Below are 23,276 nucleotides of genomic sequence, written 5' to 3'. Positions count from 1 at the left end.
CCCGTGACGCCCCCATCGCTCTGCTCTGACTGCCCCGCGTGCCCACGGCCAGGCTCTGTGCCCTCAGCTGGGGCGCGCCCCGCGGCGGGCCGCGCGGCGCCATGGCGACGAGGGACGGTGCGGTGAGCGCACAGAGTGCGGCGCGCGCTAGGACCTGGGTCCGGCGGATCCGCCTGGGCGACGAGCGTCATGACAACGGGCGCCTGGCAACGCGGGGCGGGACCGCGCTTGCACTGAAGGTGGCGCGCGCGGCTCTCGGCTCCCGCGGGCCCGGAGTAGCCCCGATCCTGCAGTTTGCCTGAAGAGGTTATTTCCACCTGGGGAGTGGCCTCAGATTCTCTACTACTCCCGTTCGTCATGCAAATATTTGTGTAGCGCCTAGTCTGTTCCAAGTACTGGTCTAGGCGCTAGTCAGGATGGGCGCAAGATCCGTCCCTGACCTTCTCAGCTCCTTGTCCAGTGGTCAAGACGGGAAAGAAAAGTAAAAACCAAATAAAAAAGGAGTCACACTAACAATGTTCACTTACAAATTATGGTGGGGACCATGACCGGGCGTGGTGAGTCAGAGAAGCCTCATTGAGGAGGTGACCCTTAGGCACAGGCCTGAAGGATGAGGAATCGTCTAAGGAGGGCAGCCAAGGCCAGGGCTGGAGGTGAGAGGGTCTTGGCCTCTTGCATGGGCAGAAAGGTCAGTGGGACAGGACCTGGGGAAGGTGGTGAGGGGAGCGACCCAAAGGCAGGCAGGAGCACAGGAGGACCTCATCAGTTGCCCAGGGAGCTGGGAATTTATTTTAAGGACCATAGGAAGGTGCTGGACAATTTGGGGCAGGGCTACCCCAACCAGATCCCTTTCTGTGTTTGTTTGCTTCTAATTTGAGAAAGAGAAAGCAAGGGGGTGGGGTGCGCGGAGAGACTCCCAAGCGGGCCCCTTGCTCAGTATGGAGCCTCAAGGGCTGCTCGACCTTACAATCCTGATAATATGACTGGAGCGGAAATCAAGAGTGGGCGCTCAATGGACTGATCCCTCGGTCGCCGCCTGATGGGGGCGCGTAAGGCAGGCTGAGGGGCGCGGCACAAGCTAGCACAGCCCCGCCGCCAGGCGAGATACATGATATCCCTTGGACATCCAGACAAAACAAAACACAAAACAAATGGTCGAACTGGTAAGTGTCCACCAGTTTACCAGAAAAGGGCAATCTTATCAGTAGCCTGAAGTCCAGGAACTCCCTACTGTCTTAATGTTCATGCATTACTAGAGGAAGAAACAACCTTAGTTTGACCATAGCGAGGCCTCCAATAATCTGAATCTTTAGCATATGAAAATCCTTTTAGGAACTCTCTCTCCCTGACTCCATGAAACGGTCACCCACACACCATAGTGCAGCTCTTCCTGCCCATGGGCCCTATCCTTGTGCTTTAATCAAATCACCTTTTTGCACCGAAGACGTCTAAGAATTCTTTCCTGGCTGTCCGCTCCAGACCTTCCTCCCATCCCCCCAAAACCTCATCACCCTCCATTTCTGTTTTGCAAAGATATCTCCGGAGAGTGGACTTCACAGGAGCTGGTGAGGAGCATGGGCACGGGAGGGCAGGCGAGCAGGGGCTAGAGGAGAGGGGTAGAAGGAGCGAGGGTTGCTGGCCGTGTGAAGCAGGGGCTGCCAGCCGGGCTCTCACCAGCCTTCCAGGTCTCCGGCTGTGAATAAACTGACTCTTGCCCAGCTTTTCTCTTCCGTCTTCCAGGGGAGAAGAGTCTGCCTCACCCTGGCCCCTGCCAGGCCAGCTGGGCCCTCAGCTTGGGGGGGCGTGTGACAGCTGAGCTGAAGGCACCCTGCAATTCAGGCCTATGTCCACAGGTGTTCATCGCCTGGGCCAAGGCCAGGGAAGGTTTGAGGCTTCAAGAGAGCCGCTGCTTGGACAGACACACAAAGGCCCTTTGTCAAGGCCAGGGTGGTTTCTGGGAGGGATGCCGGGGAGGCTCACCCCTCCCTGGACAGCTTGGGTAGGAGTCCCAACATGGAGCTGGTGGCCCCAAGAGCAGGAAAGGCCAAGTACTAGGGTTGGATGGAGCTCCCAAAGGCTTTGCTATCAGGAGGCAGGGCAGAGACGGAGGCGTGCCGGCCTCGAAGCTCTCTCTGCACCTCAGCTAGTCACCTGTGGTTTCAGAGGCTGTGTTTGCAGTGAATTGTGACAAATCAAAAATTCAAAGGCCGCTCTCAAAACCAGCCTGGTCACGATCTCCCCCAGGTGCCAGTGCCTGCAGAGATGGACCCTCTTTGTCCTGCCTGAAGTCACTCCCACTTTCTGGGTTTGTGAGGCCCACCTCCCCAACATATCCAGAAAAACTGACATAGTTATTCATTTGATACAAATTCTCCCCCCTCTGTGATTTGGGAACATTAAGAGATGATTTCCTCTTGGGCGCCTGGGGGGCTCAGTCGGTTGAGTGTCCAACTTCGGCTTAGGTTCGTGGGTTCGAGCCCCACGTCGGGCTCTGTGCTGACAGCTAGCTCAGAGCCTGGAGTCTGTCTTCAGATTCTGTGTCTCCTTCTCTCCCTGACCCTCTTCTGCTCATGCTGTCTCTTTAAAAAAAAAACAAAACAAAAACAACTGGTGTTAAAATTTATTTAAAACGAGAGAGAGAGAGATGCTTCCCCCAATATGAATATTAGGCCAAATGGGTTCTACCAAGCCCTTAGCACTGGGTCGTTGCTTCCTGACTACAACAGCATTCAGCTTCCCGGGTGAGTTCAAAGACAGGCCATGGAGCGCGCCCTGGAGGAGGCCCCCCCTAGTGCCAGCACCCCAGGTGCCAGCGAGCCGGAGAGGTAAGCCAGTCCTGGCGGCGCTTTGATGGCCCTTTTCCTCCTCCTCTAATCTGTGGCTAGACTCAGGCCGGAGAGCTTCCGGCGACAGTCACACACTCACACACGCCAACCTCCCCTTCACTCTCCCCCCTCCTAAGCCCACTCACTCCCACACACACACACACACACACACACACACACACACACACACGCCAACCTCCCCTTCACTCTCCCCTCTCCTAAGCCCACTCACACACACACACACACACACACACACACGCCAACCTCCCCTTCACTCTCCCCCCTCCTAAGCCCAGCAGGGCAGGGCAGGGCAGGGCTACAAGGACCCAGGGGAATTCCAATCAGTCTTCCGGGTGCAAGGCGAGCCCCCCCCACTTCCCTGTGAGCAAGGTCGCAGTGGGATCCTTGGCCACCCTTGGCTAGCTCCAGAAGCCCAGGTCGGTGACTCCTGAGGCACCAGCGATGGCAAGCCCCCGGCACCCCGTGTCGGTATGCACCCTGGCCCTAGTGCAGACCAAGCAGCTTCAGGTATGACGGGGGAAGGGGAAGGAGGAGGAGGGGGAAACCTGCAGCCCCAAGGCAGGAGGGAATTCCTGGCCCAGCCCCTCCAACTTTCCTCCCAACAGACATTTGCCTTCTCGGTGGGCTGGTCAGACAACAGCGACAGCTTTGTGCGCCGCAGCTGGGGGGAGTTCAAGACACTCCATGTGAGTGAGGCTGGGGTACCCCGATTGCCACGCCGCAAGAGCCACCAATGACCCCCGCCTGGGCGTTCCTGCAAAGGCGTGCAGCTCCCACGACCCCCATCCTAGGAGACCCCCACCCTTCCAAGGGAATCGGTGGCCTCTCAAGAGACCGATTCGCCCCTTCTCCCTCAGAAGACCCTCAAGAGAACCTTCCCGGTAGAGGCGGGCCTGCTACGGAGATCAGACCGGGTTCTCCCTAAGCTTCGCGGTGAGGCCGGCAGGGGTCCCGGGAGGGGCGGGCGCCCGCGGCCCTTGGAGGGAGCGCGGGACAGGGGGTCCCACAGCCTGTCCGTGTCGTGCGCGCAGACGCCTCGCTGTGGGTGCGCGGCGGACGCACGGGCCGCGGCCTGGCGCGCTTGCGGCTGCTGGAGACCTACTCGCGGGCGCTGCTGGCGGCGGCGGAGCGCGTGTCCCGGAGCCCGGTGCTCACCGGCTTCTTTGCGCCGCAAGCCCTGGACCTGGAACCCACGCTGCCACCTGGCAGGTGCCTGACTCGCCCCCAACTCCCTGCCCGCGGGAGAACCTGGAGGCTGGGGGAAGGGGTTGGGGGAGGAGGAAGGCGCGAGGATCGCTGAGGGGTGACCTCTCGCCTGCCCCCTGCACCCACCGCCCTTCCCAGTCTGGTGATCCTGCCCGCCCCTGAGGAGCCCCTGACCCGCCCGCCGGGCAGCCTCACCATCCACGGCCTGGAGGCTCAGAGTCTGCGCTGCCTGCAGCCCTTCAGCACCCAGGACACTCGGGGCCAGCCTTTCCAGGCACGGGCCCAGGAGGCCCTAGACGTGCTGCTACGACACCCCTCAGGTGGGGCTGGGCAGGACCCGCCCATCTGCCCCCAGGACCCCAGTGGGCTCCGGGACCTGATTCTCCGCCCACCTCTTGCCCACAGGCTGGTGGCTGGTGGCAAACGAAGACCAGCAGACAGCATGGTTTCCTGCTCCCTACCTAGAGGCGGCAGCCGAGGGCCAAGAGCAACAGGCCCCAGGGAGCAGTGGTACGCAAGGGCCCTCCCCCCGCCCTGACCACAGGGGACACCTGAGCAAGATGGAGGAGCGAGGACACGGGGCGACTAGGAGGTGGCAGTAGCCCCAAAGCGTGTACTTGGTCCCCACAATGAGCTGGAGCCCCAAAGGGTTTGTGGTCCCCAGTATCAAGAGGATGCTGATTCTGTGGGAGATGGCTAAGTGGGGACCCCGGCCTCTGCGGCCTTGCAAGTCACCCCGAGCACCCACTTCCAGGGCTCCAGTTCTGCGCTGCCCGTGCCTATGAGAGCAGCCGCGAGGATGAACTGACCGTGCCCGCGGGGGCACGCGTTCGCGTGCTGGAGACCTCCGATCGTGGCTGGTGGCTCTGCAGGTGAGCGGGGGCCCGGCCGTGGGCGTGGCCTGACAGGACGCGCCCCCGCCCCGCCCCCCACAAATCCCGCCCTCTCGCAGGTTCGCCGGGCGCTCAGGTCTTCTCCCGGCGGTGCTGCTTCGACCAGAGGGCCTGGGCGTGCTCCTGAGTAGATCGGGGCTCCACCACGAGGCCAACCGTGAGGAGGTCAGGGTGCGGGCGGCCCAAGGTTCCTCTGAGGCCCCCCAGGCCACGACCCTTCCCCCTATGGTGCCCGCCCGCCCCACGCTGAATGCCATTCAGAGTCGCTGCTGCACCATCACCCGCAGGGCACTAGTGCACAAGGACCCTCTTGAGGGTGTGTGGAAGTGCGCAGAGGACAAGCCAAGTGCCCCAGACCCGGGAGAGGGCTGACGCCGGCCACCCTCAGGGCTGGGGGAGGAGCCTGTGAGGGACACTTGGCAGGCAGGGCCTGGAAACTCCTCCCCCACTGCCTGAGTAAAGCTCTCCTGACCCATCCACAGCCGCGTCCGCCTGTACTTAGGGGCAGGGCCTTTGGGTCTCAGCCAGGCCAGGGCACAGGGGTGAGGCTGGCCGCGGCTGGGACCTGGGACAAGACAACAGACACCGAGAATCAGGGTAGAAAAGTAACCTTTGCGCATGTTTCAGAGAGCTGAGGGGGCCACGGGGAGGGAGGGCAGTTTCATGTTGTGCCACAGAAAGTCCAGGAAGGTGGCTGCCTGCAGTGTCCGGCTGAGTCGCTGAAAATGTCGCTCTGGAGGAGGGCGGAGGGGCGTCAAGGGGTCTGGCCAGGCCGCTCCCTGCCCCCCCAGGACCCCCCGCGCCCCCCGCGTACCGGTGTAGGGCAGCAGGGCCTCAAGCGAGGCCTGCAGGCCCTGGTAGGCCAGGAGCTCCTCCGGGGCCTCGCGACGCAAGAGCTCGCCCAGCACGGCCTGGGCCTCGTGGCAGTGCCTCGAGTTGGTGTTCCACGTGACACAGAAGCGCAGCAAGGCCTCTGCGGGTGACAGCACGGTCAGACCCGCCTGCCGGCTGGCTGCCCTGCCCACCTTGCTGGCCACCGCCCAGCCCGCCCGCCTGCCCTGACCTTTCTGGTCTCGCCGCAGCCGCAGCACCGTGGCTCCCAGCTTCTCGCAGGCCTCAGGGTCCCTCCGGATGGCTGTGGGGGGCATGGGAGGAGGGAAGAGGGGAGACTGAGTCCCAGGGAAGGGGCGCGAGATGGACCCAAGACCCGCCGTCCGTGTGGCCCAAGGCAGCACTGACCCTGGATGACAGTCAGCACTGTGTGTGGCCGGTCCAGGGAGATGGCCAAGCCCAGGGCCCGCAGGTACCGTTTCTCATGGAGCAGGTTGTCCAGTTCTTGCTGCCTGGGGGGTGGGGGTGGGGGGGCCAGAGAACAGGGTCACTGGGGGACCTGGCTGGGACTGAAGGCAGAGCCCTCCGGGGGCTGACTCAGGATCAGCACCCCGGCCTGGAACACCCACCCACTGGTGGTGAGCTGAGTTGCTGCTCCCAGCCTCAGTTTCCCCATGCCGTAAGCATAGCTGATGCCTGTGTACCCTACTCCGGGGCGTGACGCGTGGGACGTGGCTGCCACAGGGCGACACTGACGGGGAGCTGGGCGGAGACCCCTAGACTTACTTGACCACCTCCTCCTCCCGCTTGGCCTGCTCTTCGGCTTGCTCCAGCTCGGTCACATCCTGGGGTCAGAGCGAGGTCAGACTGGCACCGGCATGCACGCCGCTCGCTCCCCCCTCCCCAACCCACATACCTTCCAGAGGATGACACAGGAGTCGCTGGCGCCCGTGAGGGCGCGGTCGTCCAGCCGGCTGCAGTGCAGCCCCCAGACCTTGTCCTCATGGGCGTCCAGAGTCTTCACACACTCATTGTTCTTGATGGTCCAGAGCTTCACGAGGCCATCAGAGCCGCTGGGGTGGGGATTGGGGGGGGGGCCTCAGCACTGGGGCCCAGCCCGCAGCTCATCCCAGCCCCCACCCCAGCCCCTCACCTGGACAGCAGCTGTGTACCACGGCTCACAAAGGCCACCTTCAGCACAGAGGCATCGTGCCCCTCGAACGTCTGCAGGACGGGGAGGGGAGGGCGTGAGCCGACACCGGGGAGGGGGGCCGGGGCTGCAGTGGGGGGCGCTCACCTTGAGGCAGCTGAAGTCCTGCAGCGCCCAGAGCTTGACAGTACCATCGGCCGACGCTGTGGCCAACACCTGGTCCATGGGCGAGAACTGGACACACCAGAGGCCGCGCCGGTGGCCCGAAAAGACACCCAGCAGCTGGCACTGCGGCAGAGCCCAGAGCTTGGCCGTGCGGTCCTGGGAGCCCGTGGCCAGCAGCTTGTCGTTGGGGGCGATGGCCACACTGTTGATGTCCTGGGGATGGGAGCAGGTGGCGACTCAGACCCCCGTCCCAAGCAAGGACCCTGCCGTACCCGTGCCCCAATGTGCCACATGCTGTCACCTTGTCATGGCATCGCTGTGTGGCCTGAGCCTGGAGAAGGACAGGACCGCTGTCCGAGGACGCGCCCTTGGACAGCAGGGTTCCGGGGAGAGGCCACAGCTTCACGGTGCAGTCCTGGCTGCCCGTCACCAGGAAGGTCTCCTTCAGTCTGGGGCCGGATTGGGGGTAAGGGGAGACACCCGCTGAGTCCCGGCCAGCCCAGTCTCCCAGGGCGTCACAGGACCATGGGCCCAACCAGAGCGTCTGTTCCAGAATGCAGACAGCCTCTGAGATCACTTACCCACACTCTCCACCACCTGCCGTTGCTCCACCACAACTGGTGATCTGGTCACAAGCCCTCCAACCCCACCCAGCAGAAAAATGTCTTCTCTACCTGACCTTGCTCAGTGTCATTCTTCCTGTCCTGAAAACTACCTCCCCTTCCTACTTTTTAAAACATTTATTTGGAAAAAGATAAATTAAAAGAGCATGCGCAGGGGTGGGGCAGATAGAGAGAAAATCCCAAAAGGCTCCACACTGCGAGGCTCAATCCTGTGGACTGTGAGATGGTGACCTGAGCTGAAATCAAGGGTCAGACGTTTAACCGACTGAGCCCCCGCAGCACCCCTTTCGTTCACCCAGCCCCCAGACCACTTCCGATAGCTCCTGGAGGGGGGCCCTGGCATGTCACTGCGCATCGCTAGTCCCGAGCCTCAAAGCTCAAGGCCAAAGCCATCCCCTGACATGTCTCCCCGAGCTGGAACTCCATTAGCAGGGTTCTGCAACACCAGGGACCCCAGCCCTGACCCACTACCTGGAGCAGCAGATGGTGCCCACCTGGAGCAGCAGATGGTGCCCACGCTGTGCGTGTGCCCGGAGCCCTGAGCCACACAGGTCACCTTGCCAGCCTTGTTCATTCTCCAGATACAGATGCTCTGATCCTGGGAACGGAAGGGGTGAGGACAGAGGCGGGGCTGGGCTCTCCACCTGGGACCCACACACCCCCCCTCCCCAGATGCCTCACCTTGGCACAGCTGGCAAAGAGCCGCCCCTTCCGGAACACGTCCAGGGCCAGGACGATGTCTGGGAGAAAGCAGGGAGAAAATGGCCGTCGATGACGGTAGAGGGCCGCCGAGCCCAGGACGAGCGCGGGGGCACCAGCTCCGCCCGCTCACCGGTGTGGCCGTGGAGAATCTGGCAGGCCATCGTCTGCAGCTCAAACACTTTCAGGCTGGGGCTGTTGGAGGCCACGACCACGTGGGAGTCCTCGGGCCCGAGAAACCGGACGTCCAACACCTCCTCACTGTAGCCGGCGAACTGGGGACGGCGCAGGGTGGGGCAGGAGGGACACCAGGCAGAGCCCGCGTGAGCGGAGGGCCGGCACCCCCGGGCCCCGGGCTCGGCTGGGGCGGTGCTCACCTGTTTCCGCAGCTGCAGGGAGCGAGCCTCGTAGAGCAGCAGGTTGTGGTCGGCAGTGACGCTGAGCAGCAGGCCGGCGGGAGCGGCCAGGGCGCAGCGGGTCAGCTCCTGCCTGGGGCCCGGCAGCTGCGGCTGGGTGTGCACGCAGCGCCCGGAGGCGGCCTCCCACACGCGCAGCCGGCCTGTGTGGGGACGGCCGCTGCTGAGACTCAAGTCCACGGCCCTCCCCCAGCCCCCGCTGCCCAGCCCGGCCTGGACGCACACACCTTGGTCCCCAGCTGTCAGGAAGTGCAGGCCCTTGGATTTCACGCCCAGCTCCGGGTTCGGCTCCTCTGGCAACAGCACAGCGGCCTCCACGCTCTGAGGACGAGCAGGTCAGGGGGGCACGACCCACCGTCTCCCTCCCCCTTTCCCGGCCCTGGTCCCCTGGAACCCCCACCTCAAACACCGGCACGGTCTTTGTGGCTTGGTGGCTCCGCAGGTCCCAGACGATGCAGATTTTGTCGCGGCCTGAGCTGAGGTGGGGGGCGGGGGTGAGAGCCGCCTCAGTTCTCGAGCGGCAGCTGCCGCACCCCCTTCCCGCGTGGCCCAGGGGGCAGTCCGCTGACCTCAGCATGGTGTGGCCGTCCGCGCTAAAGGCCAGCGAGGTGACGGCGCTGTAGTGTGCCGTCATCGTGGCCAGGCACGACTGGTCCTGCAGCGACCACACGCGGATGGTGGCATCTGCAGCCGAGGACAGGAGCAGCAGGCGTTCGGGGTCCGGGTGGAAGGCCACCAAGCTGCGGGCACGTGGGGGGGGGGGGCAGGTGAGCTGCGCTGCGCTGGGCCTGACGCCCCGCCCACCCTCCGCTGGGCCCGACTCACTGGACGACCCCCGACGACCCCCGAAAGTGGTGTGTCCCGTAGTGCCGCACGACGTCCCAGACACGCACCGCCCCGTCGCAGCCGCCTAGGGGAACGTGTGTGAAGTGAGGGGCTGCTGCACCCTCCAGCCGGCCCGGCCACCCAGCCACGGCCCTACCTGTGGCTAGCAGCGTGGAGGTGGGGTCAAAGGCCATGGTGGCCACAGGGGCTGTGTGTATCGCCTTCCACAGCCGGGTGACGCTGCCCTCTCGCCAGGCCCACTGAGCCAGAAGCAGCGCCCGGCTGGCTGTCACCAGCACCTGGAGGAGGATGTGGGTCAGCTCCAAGCGCGGAGGCAGGCCACCCGTCCTCGAAGTTTGGTTCGGAGGTCCTAGAGCCCGCCTCCTGACCCTGCTCCACACACCTCATCGTCGGGGCTGAGATCAAAGGCAGTGATATCCTCCTGGTCCTCCTAGAGGCAAGCGTTGGCACACACGGTACTGTGAGAACAGGCTGCCCTCCATGCCGGTCCCCTGCCCTCGCTCTCCCCACCCTCACCTGCTCCAAGCTCCGAAGCACAGCCCCCGAGGCCACGTCCAGGATGTTGACTCTGGTACCACAAGTGCAGAAGAGATGCTGCCCAGGCTGGTCCAGCTGGTGACAGAAGGGTCTCAGCCAAGGGGGGTCTCTGCAGCCCCTGCCTGCCCCACCACTCTGCCCCTCCCTGGGCTGGTACCTGCACCTTCCCGCCCTTGTAGAAAGGCTCGATCTTGCGCTCGACAGCATAGCTAGAGGGGGAGGACAGGGGAGGAGAGAGTGAGCCACCCACCCCTTGGTCCCCAGTGCCTACTCCTGTGCTGGGTGCTCTCCCAATAGGCCCCTGCCCTGGAGGAGTTCCCAGGAAGAGGTGGGGATGCGGGGGGTTGGAGGTGGCCCTTCTTCTGTCATCTTCTCTCAGCAGCACTGCGGGGTGGGTGTTGGTACCCCCCGTCCCAGAGGACGGGGACACCAGAGCTGGTGGTCATTCACACCAGGTCCTCACACAGTAGGACAGCCCAGGCTTCCCAGATTCCCCAAAGCCCAGGAGGCCGGGACTTGGGGGCCCCCTGCTGGCCATGGAGCGCCTGCCCTCTCCCCACCGCTGCTCCATTCTCAGGCCCAGCCTGCCCCTCCCCCAACCCTGATCCCTTCCTCCCACCCGCCAGGGAGCCTTCATCTGCAGGCTCATGCCATCCCGTTCCCGCGCCCCTCTGCTGCCTCCCCGCTGGTCCTGGCCACTGCACTCTCATCCGGACGGCTGCTCCAGCCTCTTCCCCAGGCCCCTGTCTTGTGCCTCACACCCCGCTACGGAAAAGGCCTTTCAGAACACAACTGTTTATGTCACCACCTTACCTAGTTCCAAGACCCTGTGTGGAGGAGCCTCTGCTGACCTTTTCTGTGTCACACAGTATGTTCCCTGCATGTGGCTTGGGTCTCTCCGCCCGGATTTCAGTGGTGCCTGGCTACCACTGGGGGGAAGCCTGACAACCAAGCTGAAATGGGTCCCCCAACCCCTGAACCCAGGTGGCTATCCTACACAGATGTTCTTGGTACCAGATGTTGCTTGTCACTACCAGCAATAGGAACGATTTGCTTAACATGTTTATCCTATCACACCGATCTGCCATCGTGTGGATAGGGGTCTGTCTGGCTCACCAGAATGTTTACCAAGGGATCACGGGGAATGAATAAGCCCAGGATGAGGGGCCTCCAGGGCCACAGCGGACCCGCCCATCTCCTGTCCTGTTGAAGAGGGACAACTGGTGAAAGTCCCCAGGCCGCCTGTCCCAGGGTCCGAGCGACCTGAGAGTCGAGGCGTCTCGACGCCGTCCAGGACCAGCCTCGACTTGTGCTCAGCCCGACCCTTCCTCCCTTAGAATTTTCCATCCGCAACTCCCAAACCAGCTCCTGATTTAATAAGCGACGCGGGCTCCCCGACTTTGTAATGCCGCAGCCGCCACGACCCCGGCGGGCCACTCCACACACCACCCTCAGGCTCTCCCTAGGCCCCAGTGGGCGCCCGGTCCAGGGCGGGCGCATTTGCTCTTCCCGCTGGGACCTCGCTCCCTCCCTGGGCGGCACCCGCAGCCGCATTGCCCCTGCTCACTTGGCCTTGAAGCGGCCCACTCCGGCCACGGGCTCCGCCATGCCGCCGCCGCCGCCGCCGCCGCGTGAGGGAACCGGGCTCGCCCGTTCTCACTGCCGGCGCGCCGCTGGTGACGTCACGGCACGCGACTGTGGCGTCACCAGCGCTGTGCGCTCGGCGCCATCTTTACTGTGGGCAGTGACCGCCGCGGAATGAAGCGGAAGCAGGCGGAGGCGTTTCTGGCCTGGGGGGGCGGGTGTAGAGCGGCACGGAGGCGGCCGTGACCGTCAGAGAGCATTGCAGAATTACGGGGTTTGCACGCTGTTTGCTTTTTAGCGGAAATTTTAAAAGGGGAGTCCCTTGGGGCGCCTGGGTGGCTCAGCCGGTTAAGCGACCGACTTCAGCTCAGGTCATGATCTCACAGTTCGTGGGTTCGAGCCCCGCTTCGAAACTCTGTGCTGACAGCTCAGAGCCTGGAGCTGCTTCGGATTCTGTGTCTCCCTCTCTCTCTGACCCTATCCCGCTCACGCTCTGTGTCTCTCTCTCTCTCTCTCTCTCAAAAATAAACGTGAAAAAAAGAGTCCCTTTTCAAAGGGAGATGTTTACTAAAGTAATCCCAAGACTCCTACCCTCTAGGCATTCTGGGATTTGGGGACCAGCCCAGTCGAGTGCGATCAACCAGGTCCGCCTCGGGGCTCATGGTCTGGTGTGAGATGGAACACAGGTAAACGAATAGATCGTATAACTTCGGAGTCTCAAATATTTATGGATCATATTCTATGTGCAAAGCTCTGGTCTAGACATTTGGAGACACCAGAGGAGAACAAAACCCAACCAAACCCTGCTTTCAAGTAGCTCAGGTGCTAGAGGGGAGAGGGGTGGGCAGAGGAAGGGCAAGGAATTCGTGCCCTGGATGGAGCAGCATGCACAGTGGATGCACTTTCACACGGGGTGGTGGGAGAGGGTTCATGGAGAAGGTGTCATGTGAGGCAGAGCTGAAGCTGGTAAGCATGGACCCCTGTGGCTGTCAGAGGGAGGGACGGTGCTTCTGGCTCCAGGGAACTAGTAGGGAGAAGAATGGAAGGGCAGGAGGTCACAAATGGGGGACGGGTTCCCCCTGAGTCATTGTGAGGAGTTGACTTTCACTATGAGCTCAGCGTTTTGAGCTGTTTGTGTGACTGGCTGAGAAGCTAGGAAGCAGATACCCTTCCCTGGGAGAGGATCAGCAAAAACTTCTGTGAGGAGACATCCAAGGAAAAAGAAACCAGGCAAATGGAGAGCAAGAAGAGCCTTCCGGGCAGAGGAGGTCCAGGGGAGAAAGGCCGTCGAATCCCTGCGGGGTAAAGGCAGCAGTGCCTGGAAAGGGGGCAGGGTGGCAAACGGGATAAAGTTGTGAGGCCAGCAAGCACAGTGGTGGCAGAGGGAACCAGGCCTGGGTTCCGGGTTTATTTACGCCTCTAATTACAGGTACCTAGGCCCTGGGCCTCTCACACCTCGGCCCCAATGCTGCCTTCTAGGGTGGCTCTGGCCGCCTCTTGAGGAGTGCCCACGATCAGCGCTTCGTCCTCCTGCAGGAAGTCCCCGAGCTGGGCCAGCTGCCTGCGGATCAAGTTGGTGGCACGGTGCACCTTGCGCATGCGCCGCAGCAGGCCCAGCACCAGGCTCTGGCTGCGCTCCTGCCGCTGGCTCCAGGCCTCCCGCAGCTCCTGGTAGCAGTTGTGCTGGGCACGCTCCCCCGGGCCCAGGGTGGCCCCACAGCCCAGCGGGCAGCGCTGCTGGGCCCCATGTTGGCAGTGCTGCCGGTGCTCAGCCAGGGCCCCCCGCAGCACCCGTGCCGGGCAGCCCTCGTTGGGACAGGCCATCAGCTGGAAAGGGCAGGAGTCCTGGTGCCCCTTGCGATGGGCCAGGGGGCACGTCACCAAGCAGCCAGCCTCTGCGTTCCTGCACTGGGGTGGGGGGTAGCACCATGTGAGCCCAGCCAGGTTGGACACTGACAGTTCAGGAGAGGCCTACCTTCCACAGAATCTCCCGTCCATCATATTCCTGAACTGGGAGACTTCAAGCCCTAATGTCATCATTCTTCTCCCTCCTCACCTCAGTTACCTCTTCTGTACAAGATGGGGGCTGGACAGTAGTGGCCGGCGCACTTCATTCTCTAAACATCTTGTATAATCTCCATTTTACAGCTGAGGCCCCAGGGACTCAGAAAAGTTAGGTAACTTGCCTAAAGTCACACAGCAAGTAAGTGGCAGAGATGTGACTCAAACTCAGGACCATGAGGCTTTAGTCTGTGCTGCTGGAACAGAAACCCTCAGTTCTGATAGGATTCTCCTTACCCCTCTGCTGGCTCTCTCCCTCCCCTGGCAGGAGCAAGAAGGGTGTTGGGAGTGGGTGCTTCGAGGCTACCTTGATTTCCAAGCGGTCAATGGTCCTCCGGAGCTTATTTACATGGACCACCTTTTTCCCTTTGACTTCTTTCCTGCAGCACGGACAGGTCTTTTGTCTAGGAGGCATGGGGGGGTGGTGGAGTGTTGGGAGTGGGAAGGGACTGAGTGGCAGCAACCTGCCTTCCCGGGAGCTCCCTTCTCAAGCTGGAAGTTCATGGGGAACTCGGCTTGAGGCTGGGGCCACGAGCTGCAGATACCACAGGGTGCGGGGACCCACGTGGTTCTGTGTCCTAGATTTGGTAGCTGACTCTTCTGGCCACTGTAACCCATTGTTTGGCAGACCTTCCTCTCTATTCCAGACACCAGCCTTGCCCCTGCCCTCCTGGCCTCTTGGGGGCCCACGAGCACCTGGCTAGCCACCGGAGGATGCATTTCTTGCAGAAGATATGGCCGCACTGCAACCTCACTGGCCTCTTGAGAACGCCGTGGCATACGGAGCACAGCAAGCTGCAGTCGGGAGGGCTCGTGAAGAGGTTGAGATCATATCCGCCACTCTGCAAAAGCCAGGCCACCGTCAGGGCCGGGCAGGGACCAGGATCTGACCACATGCCCAAAGGGAAACCCCAGGATGGGGAGGTGAGCCATTGAGAGCCCTGAGTGGAGGGCCAGGTCGGCATCCATTCTGAGGGGGCAGCTGTGAGGGTCCAGACATCTACCAGTCCCTCACGGGAGCTGGCCCTGGGCCAGGAGCCCTTGGAAACGTTGGTTTCCTAATCTCCTTTGGCAGCACATAACCCTCTGTTCACACTACGGAACAGGGTCCAGCTCTGGACAGCTGTTGCGTTAGGAATGAACTCAAGGGCCAGGGACAAAGGGGCCCATGCTCACCATCGTCTGGGTCTGGTCGGCAGCTCTACTGACCCGCTGGGCTCAGCAGCCTCCACTTCACAGCAGGAGGGGGCCGACATCACAGTGGCATTGTCCAGTTCAGGCCAATCACAGCCTTGGCCAAGGTGCCACCTGGCCCTTGCTCATAGGTGAGAGCTGGCAGTGTGGACCTGGGGCAGGTCCCCAGAACCTCTGCCCAACTTGGGAGTGGCTGACAGCTGGTCCCCAGGCAGCACTAGGCCGGGAACCAAACAAACTTCTGGGACTTTGCCGAGGCTTTAGCAGGAATGCAATAGTGCTGCTCAGGCCACGTGTCCAAGAGCCCAGGACTTTTGCCATTGACCCACCAGCAGGTCTCTTAGGATCTACGAAGGCTAGCTCCAGAGTACAGATCAGGGAAACAAGGACCAGATTCCCATGCAACCTGTGGCACCACAGCAACGGGGGGCGTAGTATGTGGGAGAGCATTCCAGAACAGGGAGGCTGTGTTTGCGCAGGCCTAGGCGTAAAGACATGGGAAAACGAACCTCAGCTTGGGAAACCAGCATGACCCTATGCCTGAGGCACATGACCAAAGAACTGGAGGTTCACTACCAGAGTGCTGAGCCCACCAAATCCTAGACCCCATTCCCCTCCTGAGAGCAGCAAGGGCCACTGCAAGCCCCTGAGCTGGGATCACACTCTCGTGTTAACCTTAAAAATAAAGGTCAGTTATTTTACTAGAAAAGGAGAAATCTTTAGGAATAACAGAAAACTGCAATTCAGGACACACAAAGTATACCAAAACCATAAGCAAACCCAACATATACAGGAAAATAACTTTATTTTGTAGAGGAAAAAAAAGCTGGGAGAGATTTTTTTGGAACCAAAGTTTACTGGACAAAAGCAGCAGTTCGAAGTGATGATGGTTTCTCACTGGCTTGAGTTGCAGGAGCGACCCATGCAGCCTTCCCAGATGGGGTCTGTAATGCATGCGCCGTAGGGCTCCCCCTTCTAGGCACCCCCGCCCCCCGCCGCTGTACTTCAAACATGTTTCCCTTTATTCTCACACTTGCTGGTGGTTTGCGGCCCCGCCCAACTCACCGTCCAGCTCGAAGGTGCTTTATCTGCTCCTAGCGAAGGCATGGGGTGTGAAGCGGCACGCCAATGTTTCCAGCGTGGCTCTGCCACTTACAGGATGACACTCAGGAGTCACCTGCCAACCTCCGAGGGCTGCGCTGTGTCCCTCTGTGGCATCCAACGAGTCGGGCTGGCCGCGAAGAGGAGGTGCCCCAGAGCGTCTCCCCTCCACACAGATGCACCTCCCAGGCTGACGGCTGGAGGGCCAAGGGTCGTCACACGCGGTTGACTCAGACCACCAGCTCCGTTGAGTGCGGACAGCAGAGCTTCCCTCCCTCCCCGTCCTAGCGGCCTGAGCACTGGGGTCGGGACGCTGGCGACCTACGGGAAAGCACGGGTCGGCGATCAGAGGCCAGAGCACCGCGGTGGCGCGCGGCCCGGCGGCGGCGTGGCGGCGCGTGTCGGGGCCTGGGTTTCACCTTCCCACACCTACGAGTGGGCGGTGAGCTGAGGCCCCCGGTGGCTCTAGGCGCCGAATCTCACCCGCGGCCACCACCAAGGCCGCGGGTGATTTTCAACCAACGCCGTACCCCCAGCTACCACCCCGGGACCCGAAGAGCCGACCTACCTGCCGCGAAGGGGAACCTGGCGGTCGCAGCGTGGCCCATTTGTGCCGTGGGGCCGCAGGCGCAGGCGCACGCAGAGCGGGCGGGGAATACTGGGAGCGCGTCAACGCCTGTCTGATTGGCCCAGGGCGAGCTCGCGCCTGGGGCGGGGCAACCGCGATCTCGCGGCACTTGGCGTGAAATAAATACTCCCTCCCGCACGGCCTTGTTCTTCTTCTCCGGGAAAACACGTGAGAGTCTTTGTGGGGTTGGCGATCCACGGGGTTCGGGCGGCGGGAGTCCGCGAGCGCCTGGCCGGGCTCCGGCCGGCGCATTGGCCTTCCGCGGAGAGAGTCGTGCTCCGGGCGCCCCGCGCCATCGCTGATGGGCTTGTTTCCGTCTTTTCTAGCAAATGGCGGATGACGCCGGTGCTGCGGGAGGGCCCGGAGGGCCCGGAGGCCCTGGAATGGGAGGCCGCGGCGGCTTCCGCGGAGGCTTCGGCAGCGGCATCCGGGGTCGGGGCCGCGGCCGCGGCCGGGGTCGGGGCCGGGGCCGCGGAGCTCGTGGAGGCAAGGCCGAGGACAAGGAGGTAGGTTAGGGCTCCGCGTGAGAGAGGGGCCCGTGGGCGGCGGCCGGTCATAGTCACCGGTGTTTTTACTCTCCAGTGGATGCCTGTGACCAAGCTGGGCCGTCTGGTCAAGGACATGAAGATCAAGTCCCTGGAGGAGATCTATCTCTTCTCCCTGCCCATCAAGGTAGCCTGTGCGTTCCTTCGCGGACGGGGCGGTGGGTGGGTGTGGCCCTTGGGCGTCCCCTTTGAGCTAGGTTCCAGGGATGACATCTCTTCGTGGCGGGACAACTGGAGGCCAGTTCCAGGAGTCCTGGCGAAGGTTCTCAGAGGTGGCTTCTGGGTCACGATAAATGTTTTTATTCTGACATTTTGTTTTGTAGGAATCGGAGATCATTGACTTCTTCCTGGGGGCATCTCTTAAGGATGAAGTCTTGAAGATTATGCCTGTGCAAAAGCAGACCCGCGCTGGCCAGCGGACCAGGTTCAAGGTATCCCAGCCGTTTCTGCCCAGGGGCTTTATGAGGCTCTCTCAGCTCTGCACAGTCACATTTGTTGTTCCACGTGTGGCTTTCGTAATGGGGAGAGAGAGAAAAGATCTCCTCGGGACCTCAGAGCGGCCTGGTGGTGGCCACTCTTTTCCTTGAGGGGCGCAACAGGTCCCGGGGGGTGTTACTGATGTGCGGGCCAGTGGGCCGCCGGTCACTTCAGGCTTCTCGCAGGCATTTGTTGCCATCGGAGATTACAACGGACACGTTGGTCTGGGTGTGAAGTGTTCCAAGGAGGTAGCCACCGCCATCCGTGGGGCCATCATCCTGGCCAAGCTTTCCATCGTCCCTGTGAGGCGAGGCTACTGGGGGAACAAGATCGGCAAACCCCACACTGTACCGTGCAAGGTAGGCTCGGGGGTAGCGAGTGACGGGGCTTGCGGGGGCGCAGGCTTCTGTCCGCCCATCTCCTAAGCACCCCCCCCCCCCGCAGGTGACAGGGCGCTGTGGCTCTGTGCTGGTGCGCCTCATCCCTGCCCCCAGAGGCACTGGCATTGTCTCAGCGCCTGTACCTAAGAAGCTACTGATGATGGCTGGTATCGACGACTGCTACACCTCAGCCCGGGGCTGCACTGCCACCCTTGGCAACTTCGGTAGGTGGTCCCCAAGGTGGGCGGTGGCCTCTCTCAGCTCCGCTTAATCATACTGTGTGTGTGTGCTTGGCGTGTTTTCAGAGAGAGAGAGAGAGAAAGGCCCTCCTAATGCACGACAGACTGGCCCAAAGTGGCCTCTCTGTTCCTAGGAGTGCGACAGTTTCTATCTGCACTGGGGGTGTGGTGTCACAGTCCACCAACCCTCCCCCCTGGTGTTTTCCCCTTTCCAGCCAAGGCCACTTTTGATGCCATTTCTAAGACCTACAGCTATCTCACCCCTGACCTTTGGAAAGAGACGGTGTTCACCAAGTCTCCCTATCAGGTACTGCCTGCTTACCCCCTTGTGAGCCTGGGCTAGTGCGGGGGTGGGGGGGGCCTCTGGCTACAACTAAAGTCTCCTGTTTCTCCCAGGAATTCACTGACCATCTTGTGAAGACCCACACCAGAGTCTCTGTGCAGAGGACCCAGGCTCCAGCTGTGGCCACCACATAGTTTTGTGCCAGAAAAATAAAGCAAATTAAAGCTTGTTAATAGTGTCTATTATTTCTCTTACAAGTTTAGTAGCTGGTGGATTTGAAGGTAGAGGGAGCTGATGAAATGAATCAAAATTCACAAGTAGGTCAACTCTGAGGGCTGAAAAGGACCAGAAACCGATTTCGTGTTAACCCTTTATTTTAATAACAGTCCTGTGATGGGGCTGGAAGGGCTGCTCACGCAGCGGCAGCCTCGGCCTCCTTAGCAGCTTTCCTCTCTGCCAGCATCCGCTGCTTCTGCTTGGCCAGGCACTTCCTGGCGGAATAATGGGCACCCAGGTCGTGATCTGAGGGAGAGATGGGGGAGGGGAGTCAGGGGCCGCCTCTACCAAAGACGGGACGGGCTTCCCCAACCAGTGGGCACACGCGGGCAGTGATGTCTAGTCAACCCCGCCTGGAGGGAAGGAGGGGGGGGCTCACGCACAGCGGTCCTGGTAGGCCTTGGCCACCTGGGTGAACTGCTCCAGCTCCTTGGCGCAGTTCTCTCTGTAGCTCTCGCCTTCCCTCTGCTGACAGGCCTTCAGCCTTTCCTGGATGATGTTGACGATTTCTTGATCAACTTTACTGAAAGAGAAACCAGGGAAGTGGTCTACAAGGGACCCTTTACCTGTACCCAGAGCTAGCAGGCCTGGGCTCTCCACCCACAAGATCTGGACCAACCCCAGGGGGCATTGTTGCCAGCCGGCCACCATCCCAGGGCCTCCCCAGGGCAAGAGGCCAGCAGGAGATGCTCACTGCCGGGCTCAGTATTCCCGCACTTAAAAATGGACATACTAGTCTCTCCTCCATTGCATTTCTGCTTCAAACATGCACAAGACATCCTTCTCCTGGCACTCGGTGATGTCTGGCACACGGCGGAACTCCCGGTGGTAGTAGTAATACCTGTTCTTCGCGTGCTGCCGCTCTATGAACTCTGTAAAGAGAAAACCCCAGACCCCCGGTTTGGGCTCTTCCCTTCGTTATGTCCCACAAACCAAGGAAGCAGATGGCCTGAATGGCTCCAGCTTTTACAAAGACTGCCATGTGGCCTCTGACCAGCGTGGCTGGTAGTCCTGGGCTAGGAGCAGTGACCTCGACCGTTTCTGGGGGGCCTCCTGGGACCCATGTGCATCATCTCACTCGGTCCCCACGACCATGCCTTGGGGTGGGTCCTTCTCAGCACAGACAGTACTGAGGCCCAGAGAGACAGGATTCACGATTCGGAACCCATGCCCCGCAAGCCCACCCTTCTACAGGTCCAACCTGTGGGCCAACCTCCCCCACAGCACAGGGTGGCCACCCTGTCGGCCGACGGCGCTCGCCAGCTGTGCCACCGCTGACCTGGCCTCAACCTTCCCACTGGCAGACGAGCCGGAACTAGTGCAGTTCCCTCCAGACTATAAACCACTTCCCGAAGCACTGTTACAAAAAAGAGGGAGTGAGTCCACTGCTGTGCCTTTTCCAGATTTTGGGGGTCTGACTCGCTGACTCTATCTGAACAAGAAAGCCAGCAGGGCGTGTTACTTACTCCAAATGTCTTGTTGTTGAAAGAATGAATTGATTAATTACTTCTTTTTTAAAAAGTAGGCTCCATGCCTAGTGTGGAGTCCAACACATGGCTTGAATTCAAAACCCTGAGATCAAGACCTGAACTGAGATCAAGAGTGGGGTGCTTAGCCGACTGAGGCACCCTGGCGCCCCTGAATTGGTTAATGGATGAATTGCCTGGCGTTAGTGACCGACGGCACTATGTGCTCAGGCTACTGAGCTAGCTCAACTGGGCAACCGAGGGCTGTTTTAAGCATCTGCCTGGTTTGGACCTCAGCTGGGGTACCTGGAAAGCTCCTAAGCGTGGACACACATGGAGTACAGGTCACAGCACATCGAGGTTGAGGGGACCTCGGCCATCACCTAACTACCCGCGTCATTTCGCAGGCGTGCGGAGGTAAGCAGAGAACCCCTCGACACCGTTTGCTGCCTGCCTACTGTGCACCGCAGGATGCAAGGCGTGCAGGGAGTATGGGGTTCCACAAGCCTGGGGCTCAGCTGCGATCGCACACAACGCCTAATATTTGGGCGAGCCTGGAGACCTGAGGTGCCTGGAGGGTTCCCGGGCGGCGGGGGCGGAAAGCAGTGAGGGGACTCGGTGCAGAAGCGAGGAGAGTTCCTAGGGTGCAGTGGAAGGGGAGGTCCAAGGGGGCGACCGGGCCCCAGGTGTCCGGGTGGGGACGGCGGGGACCGGACACGGGGGCGAAGCCCTGGGTGCGGCGGAGTAATCCAGGTTGGGCGGCAGGGTGCGGGAAACGCCGAAGGGTGGCATGGGGTCCTCGGGTACAGTGAGGCCCGGATGGGGTCCGTACCTCTCACTAGGGTCACAGGCCGGTCCACGAGGAGGTCGAAGGCCTTCGTCAAATAGGTTATGGGGTTGGGCAGCGAGGTCTGCGGCGAGGGCGCCGGCGTGCGGCGCGGGGGCTCGGGGTACACATCCTTATCCCAGCTGTCCGGCATGGCGGCGGCGAGCAGAGAGCTCGGCTCTCGGACGAGCGAACCTGGCCTCTGCCGGCGACCCACGGCCTAGTTCGCCCGCAGCAGAGGACGCCGTAGGGCGGCTGCGCCGGCGCAGGGCTGCCGGCGCTCGCGAGGGACTATGGGACTTGTAGTTCGCCCGCTGCAGAGGACGTTTGCGCCTGCGCAGGACTGCCTGCGCTTGCGAGGCACCATGGGATTCGTAGTTCTGCAGGGCCGCCCGGTGGTGGGCTCGGAAAACCCCTCCCAGCGCAGGTGCTGCTGCCGCCATGGACCCCGGGGCAGCACGGTCTATGGAGCGTTTACTGTGTGCTGGGCGCTGGTCTCGTGCCTTGGAATACACTGGTGGAGGAAACAGAGACCCCTGCTTCCATTTTTTCCCCTGCCTACGTTCTAAGACAGGACAAACACAGGAATAAGCAGACTATTCATTCAGTTTCTTCGGTGTGCAGGCACGTGGCAAGTGCAGCAGGGAGCAAGATGGACACAGCTGGGCCCTTCTGGAGAACTCAGGCTGGTAGAACCAACAAAAAACGCAACAGTCAACAAATAACACAAACTACCAAACGCCCCACTCTTTCTGGAAACCTTCCTGAATTGTCCCTTCCCTGCAGCCCTCTCTGGGCTCCACTGTGTTTCCAGAGCCCTTCATGGACTGCCTAATGCCAGTAAGCTTAGCGGGCCTTTCTGGGGCAGAGAGATTGAGGCAGGGCTTGCCCTTGGGGCCCCCACCCACAGGGAGAGGTGGGTCCTATGCTGGGGGCAGAGTGCTCTGGTCTGGGACTCATGTTTCTGTCCCGGCCCCGAGCACTGTGGTGCCCCCTGGGGTAGCCCCACGAACCAGGGCCCTGCTGATCACCCTTGTGATCTTCGTATCTGGCACGGCCCATGGCCAGCACCACAGAGGGTGCCAGTCACTTCATGCCTGGAAGATGGGGTCAGGGACATGGAGCCATGAACTCTGCAGATGCACAGAACCTGGGATCACAGACATGTCAAATCGTGCAGTCATGAACTCTCAGAAATACACACTGTCTGACCAAAAGAATCTTAACGTTGGCCTATACCGTTGGGCTGAACAAGGGGATCCAACAGAGCCAGGCCCGAGCTGCCGCCACCGCCGCTACGGCTCCGCAGAAGAACGTGAGAGAGCAGACGACTCAGTGAAAGCCAGGCACGGGAGTGGCAGCTTTCCGCCGCTGCCTGGTAGCCGAGGGGTTGGGGGATCATGTAGCAGAAGCAGGAAAAGGCATACGAGAGAGAGGAACCCAAATAGCTTGTGGCTCTGTGCCCGGCCCTCTGGTTCTTGGCCTGCGGGCCAGGAGGCAGTCCCACCGCAGCCGAGAGTCCTGCCGTGCTCAAGGCCTCAGCACGGGTGGCCTTCCCTTTGCCCTGAGCGCGCTAGTGTCCCTTCTGTGCTTCCTCCCCACTCAGGTCGTCTCTCCCCCGGGCCACGCCTGGGGCTGAGGGTTGCCCCTTCCCAGTGATTTAATTCCTCTGGGGCTCAGCCCAAAGTGTTACAAGTGCTTTTGTCATTAACAACAGCAACAACAGAGAATTGTGACATTTTACAAGCGCAGAATCTTAGCACCAGCAAGGCGAGATCCCCAGGCCCTCAGACACATTTTAGGCCTGTAAAACTGACTCTATCTGTAGGTTCAGAACTTTATAACCAAAGACTCTTTGCTCCTGGATCACAACTATTCCCATCCCCCCACCTCAGGCACCCTGCCTGGGCAATTTGTCCAGCCCCCGATCCCGGCCTTCAGGACATTGAAGACATTGACATTGTCTCACTGCCAACAAAGTGGCCCAGACCCTCCTCACAGCCT

General features: G+C 61.2%; 5 protein-coding genes and 3 non-coding genes across 15 annotated transcripts; 4 read left to right on the top strand and 4 right to left on the bottom strand.

Annotated features, from left to right (window-relative positions):
* Positions 1-2,554: 2,554 nt before the first annotated feature.
* Positions 2,555-11,874, bottom strand: TBL3 (transducin beta like 3). 2 transcript variants are annotated; one of them, XM_029950105.1, is made up of 23 exons: positions 11,780-11,874; positions 10,370-10,421; positions 10,192-10,287; positions 10,058-10,105; positions 9,812-9,953; positions 9,655-9,739; positions 9,399-9,569; positions 9,230-9,305; positions 9,057-9,150; positions 8,791-8,972; positions 8,547-8,688; positions 8,396-8,454; positions 8,209-8,312; positions 7,393-7,540; positions 7,074-7,304; positions 6,930-7,000; positions 6,693-6,849; positions 6,563-6,621; positions 6,185-6,288; positions 6,009-6,080; positions 5,760-5,918; positions 5,556-5,678; positions 2,555-2,579 (listed from the first exon to the last, which is right to left on the bottom strand). In XM_029950105.1, exons 1-22 carry the CDS (start codon positions 11,818-11,820, stop codon positions 5,569-5,571), a joined length of 2,403 nt encoding a protein of 800 aa, XP_029805965.1. In that variant the 5' UTR covers positions 11,821-11,874; the 3' UTR covers positions 2,555-2,579; positions 5,556-5,568. The 2 variants fall into 2 exon arrangements, with proteins under 2 accessions (XP_029805965.1, XP_029805966.1); XM_029950106.1 differs by lacking the exon at positions 2,555-2,579 and having other exon boundaries at positions 5,552-5,678.
* NOXO1 (NADPH oxidase organizer 1) lies at positions 3,046-5,426 on the top strand. 6 transcript variants are annotated; one of them, XM_029950107.1, is made up of 8 exons: positions 3,046-3,353; positions 3,428-3,532; positions 3,638-3,779; positions 3,878-4,055; positions 4,191-4,372; positions 4,458-4,562; positions 4,807-4,924; positions 5,005-5,426. In XM_029950107.1, the coding sequence occupies exons 1-8, from the start codon at positions 3,288-3,290 to the stop codon at positions 5,315-5,317; spliced, it is 1,209 nt and encodes a 402-aa protein (XP_029805967.1). In that variant the 5' UTR covers positions 3,046-3,287; the 3' UTR covers positions 5,318-5,426. The 6 variants fall into 6 exon arrangements, with proteins under 6 accessions (XP_029805967.1, XP_029805968.1, XP_029805970.1 ...); XM_029950108.1 differs by having other exon boundaries at positions 3,047-3,353; positions 3,452-3,532; XM_029950110.1 differs by having other exon boundaries at positions 3,047-3,353; positions 3,707-3,779.
* Positions 11,875-13,168: 1,294 nt separating the features above from the next.
* RNF151 (ring finger protein 151) lies at positions 13,169-16,813 on the bottom strand. The gene is made up of 5 exons (XM_029950115.1): positions 16,721-16,813; positions 16,117-16,473; positions 14,554-14,699; positions 14,165-14,261; positions 13,169-13,704 (listed from the first exon to the last, which is right to left on the bottom strand). Exons 2-5 carry the CDS (start codon positions 16,156-16,158, stop codon positions 13,246-13,248), a joined length of 744 nt encoding a protein of 247 aa, XP_029805975.1. The 5' UTR covers positions 16,159-16,473; positions 16,721-16,813; the 3' UTR covers positions 13,169-13,245.
* On the bottom strand, positions 16,549-16,675 carry LOC115300609. Its single transcript, XR_003912770.1, has one exon. It is a non-coding gene; the product is annotated as a small nucleolar RNA ACA64 (small nucleolar RNA).
* Positions 16,814-16,929: 116 nt separating the features above from the next.
* Positions 16,930-18,937, top strand: RPS2 (ribosomal protein S2). Of its 2 annotated transcripts, XM_029950114.1 has the most exons (8): positions 16,930-16,948; positions 17,107-17,286; positions 17,363-17,452; positions 17,649-17,756; positions 17,988-18,161; positions 18,247-18,406; positions 18,637-18,728; positions 18,818-18,898. In XM_029950114.1, the coding sequence occupies exons 2-8, from the start codon at positions 17,110-17,112 to the stop codon at positions 18,896-18,898; spliced, it is 882 nt and encodes a 293-aa protein (XP_029805974.1). In that variant the 5' UTR covers positions 16,930-16,948; positions 17,107-17,109. The 2 variants fall into 2 exon arrangements, with proteins under 2 accessions (XP_029805974.1, XP_029805973.1); XM_029950113.1 differs by lacking the exon at positions 16,930-16,948 and having other exon boundaries at positions 17,110-17,286; positions 18,818-18,937.
* Positions 17,792-17,926, top strand: LOC115300575. Its single transcript, XR_003912739.1, has one exon. It is a non-coding gene; the product is annotated as a small nucleolar RNA SNORA64/SNORA10 family (small nucleolar RNA).
* On the top strand, positions 18,434-18,568 carry LOC115300576. Its single transcript, XR_003912740.1, has one exon. It is a non-coding gene; the product is annotated as a small nucleolar RNA SNORA64/SNORA10 family (small nucleolar RNA).
* A 123-nt stretch (positions 18,938-19,060) lies between the features above and the next one.
* On the bottom strand, positions 19,061-21,534 carry NDUFB10 (NADH:ubiquinone oxidoreductase subunit B10). The gene is made up of 4 exons (XM_029950117.1): positions 21,279-21,534; positions 19,714-19,852; positions 19,364-19,503; positions 19,061-19,226 (listed from the first exon to the last, which is right to left on the bottom strand). The coding sequence occupies exons 1-4, from the start codon at positions 21,424-21,426 to the stop codon at positions 19,117-19,119; spliced, it is 537 nt and encodes a 178-aa protein (XP_029805977.1). The 5' UTR covers positions 21,427-21,534; the 3' UTR covers positions 19,061-19,116.
* Positions 21,535-23,276: the final 1,742 nt, after the last annotated feature.

The sequence above is a fragment of the Suricata suricatta genome, chromosome 8, assembly GCF_006229205.1.
Source record: "Suricata suricatta isolate VVHF042 chromosome 8, meerkat_22Aug2017_6uvM2_HiC, whole genome shotgun sequence".
Lineage (NCBI taxonomy): Eukaryota > Metazoa > Chordata > Mammalia > Carnivora > Herpestidae > Suricata > Suricata suricatta.
The sequence above is the reverse complement of the archived record's forward strand: the minus strand, read 5'-3'. Positions and strand labels throughout refer to the sequence as shown.

What these genes read in the sequence shown, in the direction of transcription:
- TBL3 (XM_029950105.1), bottom strand. Translation starts at nt 11,820, where the DNA reads ATGGCGGAGCCCGTGGCCGGAGTGGGCCGCTTCAAGGCCAA. An exon ending in AGACCGTGCCGGTGTTTGAG is followed by an intron (nt 9,151 to 9,229) that starts GTGGGGGTTCCA and finishes GCTCGTCCTCAG; the next exon opens with AGCGTGGAGGCCGCTGTGCT. An exon ending in CCCTGCAGCTGCGGAAACAG is followed by an intron (nt 8,689 to 8,790) that starts GTGAGCACCGCC and finishes CGCCGTCCCCAG; the next exon opens with TTCGCCGGCTACAGTGAGGA.
- NDUFB10 (XM_029950117.1), bottom strand. Translation starts at nt 21,426, where the DNA reads ATGCCGGACAGCTGGGATAAGGATGTGTACCCCGAGCCCCCGCGCCGC. An exon ending in ATGCAATGGAGGAGAGACTA is followed by an intron (nt 19,504 to 19,713) that starts GTATGTCCATTT and finishes TTTCTCTTTCAG; the next exon opens with TAAAGTTGATCAAGAAATCG. An exon ending in CAAGGCCTACCAGGACCGCT is followed by an intron (nt 19,227 to 19,363) that starts GTGCGTGAGCCC and finishes TCTCTCCCTCAG; the next exon opens with ATCACGACCTGGGTGCCCAT.
- RPS2 (XM_029950113.1), top strand. Translation starts at nt 17,110, where the DNA reads ATGGCGGATGACGCCGGTGCTGCGGGAGGGCCCGGAGGGCCCGGAGGC. An exon ending in TCTTCTCCCTGCCCATCAAG is followed by an intron (nt 17,453 to 17,648) that starts GTAGCCTGTGCG and finishes TTTGTTTTGTAG; the next exon opens with GAATCGGAGATCATTGACTT. An exon ending in TCACCAAGTCTCCCTATCAG is followed by an intron (nt 18,729 to 18,817) that starts GTACTGCCTGCT and finishes TGTTTCTCCCAG; the next exon opens with GAATTCACTGACCATCTTGT.
- NOXO1 (XM_029950107.1), top strand. Translation starts at nt 3,288, where the DNA reads ATGGCAAGCCCCCGGCACCCCGTGTCGGTATGCACCCTGGCCCTAGTG. An exon ending in TGCAGACCAAGCAGCTTCAG is followed by an intron (nt 3,354 to 3,427) that starts GTATGACGGGGG and finishes TTCCTGGCCCAG; the next exon opens with CCCCTCCAACTTTCCTCCCA. An exon ending in ACAGGCCCCAGGGAGCAGTG is followed by an intron (nt 4,563 to 4,806) that starts GTACGCAAGGGC and finishes ACCCACTTCCAG; the next exon opens with GGCTCCAGTTCTGCGCTGCC.
- RNF151 (XM_029950115.1), bottom strand. Translation starts at nt 16,158, where the DNA reads ATGCCTTCGCTAGGAGCAGATAAAGCACCTTCGAGCTGGACG. An exon ending in ATCCTCCGGTGGCTAGCCAG is followed by an intron (nt 14,262 to 14,553) that starts GTGCTCGTGGGC and finishes CATGCCTCCTAG; the next exon opens with ACAAAAGACCTGTCCGTGCT. An exon ending in TTGACCGCTTGGAAATCAAG is followed by an intron (nt 13,705 to 14,164) that starts GTAGCCTCGAAG and finishes CCCCCACCCCAG; the next exon opens with TGCAGGAACGCAGAGGCTGG.